This window comes from Eucyclogobius newberryi, unplaced genomic scaffold, assembly GCF_026437365.1.
Source record: "Eucyclogobius newberryi isolate DKJ021-1_F unplaced genomic scaffold, fEucNew1.0.hap1 SCAF_1, whole genome shotgun sequence".
Lineage (NCBI taxonomy): Eukaryota > Metazoa > Chordata > Actinopteri > Gobiiformes > Gobiidae > Eucyclogobius > Eucyclogobius newberryi.
Window position 1 is genome coordinate 27,145,386 of NW_027315723.1, and position 9,122 is coordinate 27,154,507.

At 39.6% G+C, this 9,122-nt stretch overlaps 1 protein-coding gene across 2 annotated transcripts in view; it reads right to left on the reverse strand.

Moving 5' to 3' along the window:
- Nucleotides 1–8,828, reverse strand: part of LOC140357070 (low density lipoprotein receptor adapter protein 1) — a 38,059-nt gene extending 29,231 nt beyond the window's left edge. The window contains exon 1 of one of the 2 annotated variants that reach the window (XM_072442021.1): nt 8,564–8,828. In XM_072442021.1, coding sequence (XP_072298122.1) covers nt 8,564–8,648 — 85 coding nt within the window. In that variant the 5' untranslated portion in view covers nt 8,649–8,828. The remainder of the gene's footprint in view (nt 1–8,563) is intronic. The other variant, XM_072442020.1, reaches the window with a different exon arrangement.
- Between the last annotated feature and the right edge of the window lie 294 nt (nt 8,829–9,122).

Here is a 9,122-nt window from a genome sequence, read left to right on the forward strand (position 1 = left end):
AATTCAAGTTCTTTGTCTTTTAGAGTTGGTTTCTGCAGCCGTTGTCCACATTGTGCTCATGTTTAGGATGAAGACAAAGATGGTCTGAGCATTGCAGTACTGAATATGCAAAAATACAGATTTAAAGGTTACAACATGCCATACGGAAGGCTTATATTATGCAAACATGTACTTTACTGAATCTCTTTTCTTTTTGGTTTTCTGGTTTGGCATTGAGCATTAAAACAGAGGTGACTTGCAGTGGTATCAGGGCCATCTTGTTTTTGTTGAGTGACTCAGCACATAAACTAACAGAGTATAACAAGGTACGTCTAATGCATTCATGTCATAGTTTAGTTAGTATTCATTTGTGAATTTGTGCTGTGGAAGGTTTTTTCCTTAAATTAGCAGCTTTGACAAGGTGTAATTTTCATTTTGTACAGCCTTGCCCTTTTTAAGGGCAAGGCTATAAAAAGCTTTGTGGTAAAAAACAGATCTTGAATCCCAGTACTAAACTACAGAAAGACACCACTTTACTAATGATTTGCTTTCCCATTTTGAGGGCACCTTCTAAAGATGCTGATGTTGTTTGGATTGTAACAGATGAGAGCATCCCGCAGGATCCCCCTTAATGCGATGAAGCACTTAAAGCCATCCAGTGGAGTGATGGATGTGTGTCTGAGCGCTGGATACTCGACCTCTCTGGACTGGGCTCGTGCTGGATCAAGTTAAATCAATGGAAGAGCTAAGATACGGCGAACACAAGCAGGGTTTGTGGGGATTATTGAGTGGTTGGATGAAAACGGTTGTATTATTCTATTATATATGTGTGTTCGAATTTGCCCTCCAAGATACCATGTTATAATTGAAATGACTGTAAAATAAGATGAAAAAAAATAGAAACATGTCTGAACCTTTACCTCTGACCACTTGTCTTATCTGTTCAATGGATTAAAGCTGTAATAAACTGTAAGCAAGTCAAGTATTACCAATGAGTTTTGTTTTAAAATGCACTGAAATTTTGATTATTTTACAAAATATATATATATATATAATAATAATAATAATAATATATAATAAAATAAATTAAATATATGTGCAGAAAACATCAAATATAAACAATGTATTTGAAAAGTAGAACAATTATTTGATTAAAACAATAGCGTTTTAAAAATCAATTTAAGTATTGATATTTTTGCACAAGTATCTAAACTTTTCCATACTTCTGTCTGTATCAATATACGACAGGGACTATAGAGAGGTATCTACCCATCACTAGTATGTACTTTTACTTTTAAAAGCCACAGGCAATTTAATAACAAACTAAACCTCTTGAGCTCAGATAGAAAATGCAAAACAATGGCAAATGTTATTGTTATGAAATGTTCCACTTGGTTCCAGACTCTAGTGCTTATTTTCGCCTGCAGAGCTGTGAACACTCCAGAGACAAGTCCTCTGCATTTCCTGGTGTTACATAACTTACTTCTTGTTGGTGTCAAAACCCTTTAATTATATGCATAAAACAGCATCCAGCAAAGGATTTTTGGCCTGCCAAGCTTAGAAATGGTAAACAGTTCATGAGCCCCATGAACTGAAAGATGCTATAAAAACACACAATATCAAAAACACATAAGTCATGAAGTGTGTTATGTGGCTGCCATACATCACAGCTCCCCATAGGACCGCAGACAAAATCAATAGAGAATATGACGTGGTTCAGCTTCAATAACACCAGGCTCAGGCTTGAAGAGCAATTCTAGTGGGACACGACAGAGAGGAAAACACACTCACTCCAACAGTCACAGGCACAGACAAGTGAAAGGTGTCGTCTTATTTCTGCAATGCAACATGATGTAAAGGGATTCATACTTTTGAGCAGTGGGTTTAGGACTGTTGCCATAGTGATTAACAATTTAAGACAAAAGATTTTAGCGATTGAAAGGAAGTTGATACACATGAGAGAGTTAACTACCGTATTTTCTGCACTATATATTGCCAAGACCCTCGCGATACGATACGTATCCCGATACTTGTATATTGCGATACAATTCCCTTATTACGATACGTATCCCGATACATTTTTGAAAAAAGGGTCTTTAAAATTTGGTTAGTGTTTTTACTTTTTTTTTAAATTTATGAAATGTCATGTTTATCTACAAAGCAATCCATTATGCTCTAATTACTTCATACATCCAACCAACTGATCCAAATAGAAATATAAGGAACACATTCTAGTAAACACTCTGCGTGTTTCTTGCCAAACAGTTGGCCTGGTCTGAACATGCTGCAGAAGCTTCTTCTGCACAGATCAGCTTCTGATCAGGTCCACAGCTCCTTCTCACTCGGCCGAGAGGAGCAGCACAAACAGCAAAAGTACTATTCCACCTCGTTTAAAGCCTACGGGCCACAAAAATCTTAATTTTGTATTTTTATTTTTATAAATCAACAAAAATATCGATACTGTGTATCAGTATCGATACGCATATCGATACGGAGTCCGTGATGATATATCGCCGCATTGATATTTTGAACACAACCCTAGCGCACTGTCTATTTTTAATCATTTTTCATATATAAGTGCACCGGACTACAAGGCACATTAAGCGAAACAAAACGTTTACCACAAAAAATCCCTTTGAGGTCAGTAAGCACAATCAGAATGAATCCATATCTAAGGCAAACTGGATTAAAAAGCACACAGCTACTTTAAGTGCGCCTTATAGTGCGGAAAATATGGTATTTCTGTACATGTTGAGTTAACTATTACTCTACATGAGGCAATATTTTCAACACAAAATGTAACAGAGTCCTGCGGTCACTGGATTCTGTTGTTGCTTTTAAGGGTCAGCTCAAAACCTTTTGATTTAGTCGAGCCTTTTAATTACATTTGCTTTAGGACTGATTTGACTATTGTTGTATGTGTATTGCTCTCTGTAAGTTCTTTGTGTTTTTATTGTTTTATTCTGTGTTTTTGTGAAGCACTTTGTGACTTCTGTCTGTGAAAGGTGCTATACAAAAAAAAAATACTTACTTACTTACTTATAAAACTGACAGATAACACTATCAACCCTTAATTACAACTTGAATGTTTCTGAACTTATATAAAATAATAAATGTAGACGTACGATCTGCATCAGCCACCAGATTTCCATAATGGTCAGGCTGAAAAAATAAATATCCATGTTCCCTAAGGTCATGCTGTATACATTCTTTAACATCCCTTAAATAAATACGATCGTTTTCTTTCATATTTCACTTGAAAGTGTCATTTTGCCCAGTGTTGAAAGTAAATCTCCATCCATCAAACCAGCCTGTGATTTGTGTTTGAGACACGAGACATCTGCTGATCTCGAGACACTAAATCTATTGGACATGGACAGGTTTCCCAGCCCCATGAAAACTCATTAGCAGCACTCTCTATCGCTACATCTCTGCTCGCCGAGTCGGATGTGAGCGCGAATTATGCACAGTAAAGATGAGAAATCTGTCCTGTGAAATCACTGTGTAACAAACCGCAGATAAGCTAAGCGCGAGCACTTAGTCAAGGTTGTACATAGTGAGGCATAGTCTTTGGGCTTGGGGACAATATGCAAGAAAAATATGCCTTAATTCCCCTGTTTACTTTACTAAGAATCGGACAAGATCTCATTCCAAAAGATCTCTCAAGATACAGCAAAATAGCGACAAGATTGTTGGAGTTACACCTCCTGAGAAAATGCAATGCTACAACAAAAATATCAAATTGATTTAAACCAAAATTTAGACGTTAATAGAGCTGCAATCGACAAAAAAAATCTTGGTTCTTTTTAAATTAAGGTTTTAGACAATAGAATGACACAACACAAAATATAGTACTTTCTCTAGTAAACACTGCTAGCTTTGATAAAACTCTATGTAACGTTAGAACTGTTCATTTTGTCTTGTTAATGTGGTATTTTTGGATCGATTTTTCTATTTCTAATATTATGATTAGTATCTGATTTTTAACACTTTTAAATATACCTTCACGTAAAAAACATCTCATTATTCCAATAGCCCGCTTCTGCCATGGCGCCTTCCTGCGCGAAGTTATGCAAATTTCACCGTTCCTGTACCTCTTGCAAAGAAGATCCAATCACAGTCAGTTTATTCAAAGCTGCCGTTTCAATCTGCGCTCATGAGCTAAATTTCACCAGAAATAAGATAATCGCTTAATGAATGTATGACTGAAGGTTATATAGTCGTGTGTAATCCGGTACTAAGTCAATATCAAAAGGTGTTTTAATTCCCCAACACAACACAAATCCACATCACCAGACATGATCACCCCCTCCTCCTCTTCTCTATCACACAGACCCCTGGAATCCCCCCCTTCAGCAGATCCAGAGCCTCCATCTCTACGGCTCGCATCCTCTCCTTCATTATCCGCTCTGTTCCCACAATGCCTTGCCTCTCACGCGGGCATCTCTCTGTGACTCACGGGCGGCTGGCTCTTAACAAGCCATCCCGAGATAATTGCTCCTGGAGGGTCCCGGGCTCACCCACAACCCCCCTCCTGAATGTCACTCTCGCTGCTGTCAGGTTCTAACGCAAGAACACGAGTCAACGCAGGCCACTGATTTCACACCACGCCTCCAGTGAGACACCAGAGGCCATGTTTTGACACTCGCGCGTTAAACAGCGGTTAGTTAGCGTCAAACGGGGGAGAGCGGCTGAATAAGTGACTGGAGTGCAACAGTGTCATTGTGCATTTGGGAGGATGATCTGTGGATAGGGATGTCAAGATCAATAATAGTGATTATTCAGGTCGCAATATGATCGCAAGAAATACAACTATTTCACTTTTTATGAGCAAAATTAAATAATTTCAATTCTCTACTCTAAAAAAAGTACATATAAATGGGTGGTGCTTTTTTATGTGGCTGTTTGTATCATAATAATGTCACTATTGCATTCAGAATGTTTGAGTCATACTATGGGAACAATAATGTAAATAAAGGATGCATTCTTCTTATGTGTCAGTAATTGTGAATATTTTTGTATAGTAATGATGTTTCTTTTTCCTTCATTTATAACACTGAAATTTGATATGGTGACACTGACATGTATAGTTGTGAACGGTCATTTTTGGGTGGGAGATGGTGGTTGGGAGGCAGTGCCCAAAGTGTTGAAAACTGGAGGTCTGGCACATGTCACTGCCATTGTCCATTCGTTAAGAGAGGAAAGGCATCTGATTTGATGCAAATATGTCAAAACAAGGTGACACTGTTTTCCTATGGCGACAAGCGAACGGCTGAATGAAAAGGGACACAACAGGAACATGGAGGAACAGGGAGTGTGGGCGAGAGCGGCGAGACTTGGGATGTGAAGTAACAATACATTTGGCAGGTGACTTTTCCCTTCAGATACGCTGTGGCTCTATCACACACCGCAGCACTGTCAGAATAAATTCAAAGATCTGCCTGGATGACTTCTGCCTTTATTAGATGAGCCTCAGTCCCTCTCTCTTGAGTGTTTCTGGCACTGCAGTCTCAAATGTGCGTCAGTCCTGGACCATCTACAGCCTGTCTGTGGGAGTAGCCTTTCTCCTTCACTGTGGTTCTCCTCAAGGTTTCTACTTTTTCCCACAGTTTTTTTTTGTACTTTTTCCTCACCAAGAAGGAGGGTCTAAGGACTGGGGATGCTCTGGGACTGTGAACGTTGGTTCATCTGCTTCTCTATTTTGACTAATGACGTTGACAAAGAAGTTGCTGGTGAAATCAAGTATAGTTGATTTAAAGCTGGCGACATTGATTGGAAACATTTACTTCTGAACTTTAACCAGCTTGAATCTGTGCAAGGATAAAAGCAGTGTCTAAGCAAAAGGCTGCACTCTATAGTGACAGTGACACACTTTCCACAACAACACAATTTTTCAATGCAATTGAAAAATAAGGAAATGTTATTTACTACTAGAAATGGTTTACAATTGTAATTAAATGTAGCCAATATGTAATTTTAACACTATTTTACTAAGCAGCTCAGGGTGTATTCATCTCAGAAAGTACAACATAATGAAATGCTATACCTGACCTCACTTCAGTGATTCAGGGGGAAAGGATACTGACAACAGGGTTTCAGAGGGATCTTAAAACAGTTTGCAACACTGCTATTTTCAATTCAGTTCATGTTGTGTGCATCCTTATGCTCCTGGGCTTGTTCCAAAGCTTGCCTTTAAAGTGGTGCAGACAGTACACTGTGGACTGTGTCCTTGGCGCCAAGGGCAAGTGTGGGGTCTGTGGAGCGGTGACAGGATACAAGGGGAAGGCTGGGTCCCTAGGCACCTGCTGTGTGCTCTTCTGTACCATCCAGTGCCTTTGACCTCAGCAGATGACAATAGCCGACCACGGGGAGGATAACTGCACACGTCCCTATTCTAGGTGTATAACTAAAATAACACAAATGTACAGGCTCAGCTCTTTTGTATTCTTCAACATATTTCACTCAGATCTATGTTGTTTTATGGTTTCGGGTTCAGGGTTGTCAAAATCGATTAGAGCCAGATTAGAGATGAGTATCAACATTTTTTATACTATCGTGAATAGTGTTTAAACATTGAGAATATTGATTATATTAAAAATACTACAAAAAGAGCTGATTGAAAAAAAAAAAAAAAAAAATGTTGTCCAACTATCATTATTGGGATACTCCAAAAGAATATTGACATTTCTGCCATTATCGTCCACCCCTAACTCAATTACAAACTGATACCAAACTTGACCTACTTTTCTTTAACTGCAGTCATAGTATGTACATAAGATTATTGTAGCTTTGTACTTTACTCATTTTGCACAGTTTTATATTAGAATTAAGTCTATTTTTGATAGTGATGTATCAGATTTTTTACCATAGCATATTCTCCTGTTATTCTTGAACTGTGCGTTGCAACACTGGACATTTATCCAATTGAAGGACAAAAAAAAGGTTCTCTCCAAAAAGTATCAAAACTATATCTGAACAGTTATTGATTATTTTCCAGAAGTCACAAGGTAACTTTAAATAAACTATTATTACAGCATAATACATGAAGGTATCTTTTTTTGTCCACTGTCATATCAAGTTCTTGCTCACACCACATCCCTGTTAATACCTAAATTAGAATAATTACAGCTGCACATTTATTATATTAACATAAAAACAGAACCTGACAAACTCAGATGGATCGTTTTGTCGTTTTCTGTGGCTTAACTGATGATCTGTTCTCTGTCATCAGCCAATACAAACCTGAATGTAGCACACCATTCCAACTGAACATTATTATGATTACACTTGCTATATATGAGCTGCGTGCATAAATCCACACAACACACAATAACTATCCAAAAAGACCAGTCTGCACAATATGGACTTGCTTACCTTTTCCAAACCGTTCATCTAGCAAAAACTACCTCCGACACCTTGCACCGAGAAGCCGTCAACATCACCCTTACACTTTGAAATCAGTAACAAGGCGGCAGAGAAAGCCCAACGCAGAGGTTTGAAAAGTGACACAGACAATAAGTTTCAGGAGAGTGTGCTGTTGGGAAACGTCAGCTCTCCTTATCTTCAATGTAGGGAAAAGAAGACAGCAACAGCTTCAGCTACTGCATAGTGACAGAGCCTCTGAGGTCAAACTCAGGCGCTGAATATTCAAAACAACTCATTATCAGAAGCCAATTTGAATTCCAATTATTTATAATGAACAAGAACACATTTCTAGCTGTTGAAGGTATCAGGGCCTGGCTGGTATCAGGGCCTGGCTGGTATCAGGGCCTGGCTGGTACCTGACTTTTCAATGAGCAGATATTCAGGTTGAGTCAGAACCCGCATACTCGCGTTTATGTCAGTGCGAGTTGTAGTAATTGGCTGTGTAGCTGCGGGGAGCGAGTATTCAGACAGCACTTCACACATCAATATGACAGCAGCTCCCCGGCAGTAAGAGAGCACTGATGGAGAAAAGAGCCACAGCACTGACCCTTCACTCACAGGCCTCCAGCCACAGATACTTGTCGGTGGAAAAGGTCAGCTTAACACCACTGTTTAAAGGTGCTGAGGAGGGATATAGGGTCCAAGAAAGTGGACTCTAAAGTGAATGTAACAGGCTCTGTTTTTACATTGTAGCTTTTCGAATTAAACTCCCTTTAAGACTTAACATCAGGCTGTCAAACAAAACAGACCCAAACTGATCCATTTCCTCTCATTTCTGACAGTTTATTTGGCAAGTGATGCTCATGCGGTTACCATGGTAACGGAGAGTAAGTCTGCAATGCACTGTCCAGTGTGAGGATGTGTGAAAGTTACCTGGCCTTCATCTTTGGGACTGTTAACAGAATTGAGAATAATAGAGATGTATGTATGTACATAAAACACTGCATTATCAGGTTTCATGTCATAATAATCCCAGTGTGCAGTTGCAATTTGTACATTTAGTCAGATACCCTCTATGGTTATAAGCTTTACAGTATTTTAATTACAGACTATAAATAAACCAAAGCAAGAAAACACCTACAATGCAAAAACCATGGGTAAGGAAACACTTCAAATTCATAAAAGCCAGTAAGGAGCCTTATATTAATGTCAGACTCACTCTCGTGCTTAGAAGTTCCCCATGTGTGCCGCGGGACTCCGGGGCTCTTGATGATGGCTCTTCCGGCGGATTTGAGCGCGTCCATCCCGGGGCGTGTGTGCTCGCCTCCGCTGCAAACTCTCCACTTTGCCCGGTCTCCAGCACCGACAGCAGCGTTACCGAGCGCGGAGGATGCGCCAAACAAGTGTACGGTACAGCGTGGCAACGAGCTGCAGTTTGTCACGGTCCAATCCTGCGGGGGTCTGAGCAGGAGCAGCCCACCGCACTCACAGCTCCTAAACTTAAGGGCGTGTCCTATCACCCCGGTGACGGGCGGCTTCAAGTCATCTCTCCTCCAGGAGCGACCTCATCACACACACGAGCACTCGTCCTGCTGCGGGCTGCTCTCAGATCTTTGTGTTACTTTTGTTTTCTGGCTTAAATGTATGTCACATTTTAATAACTGTACTTTTCAATGCAGCCAAATCAATCCCACTCAAAGCATTTTGTTTTTTTTCCTGAAAGATGAGCCATACAGTTTACCATTTAGCTCCACCGAAGGATTTCTATGAAAAAGCTA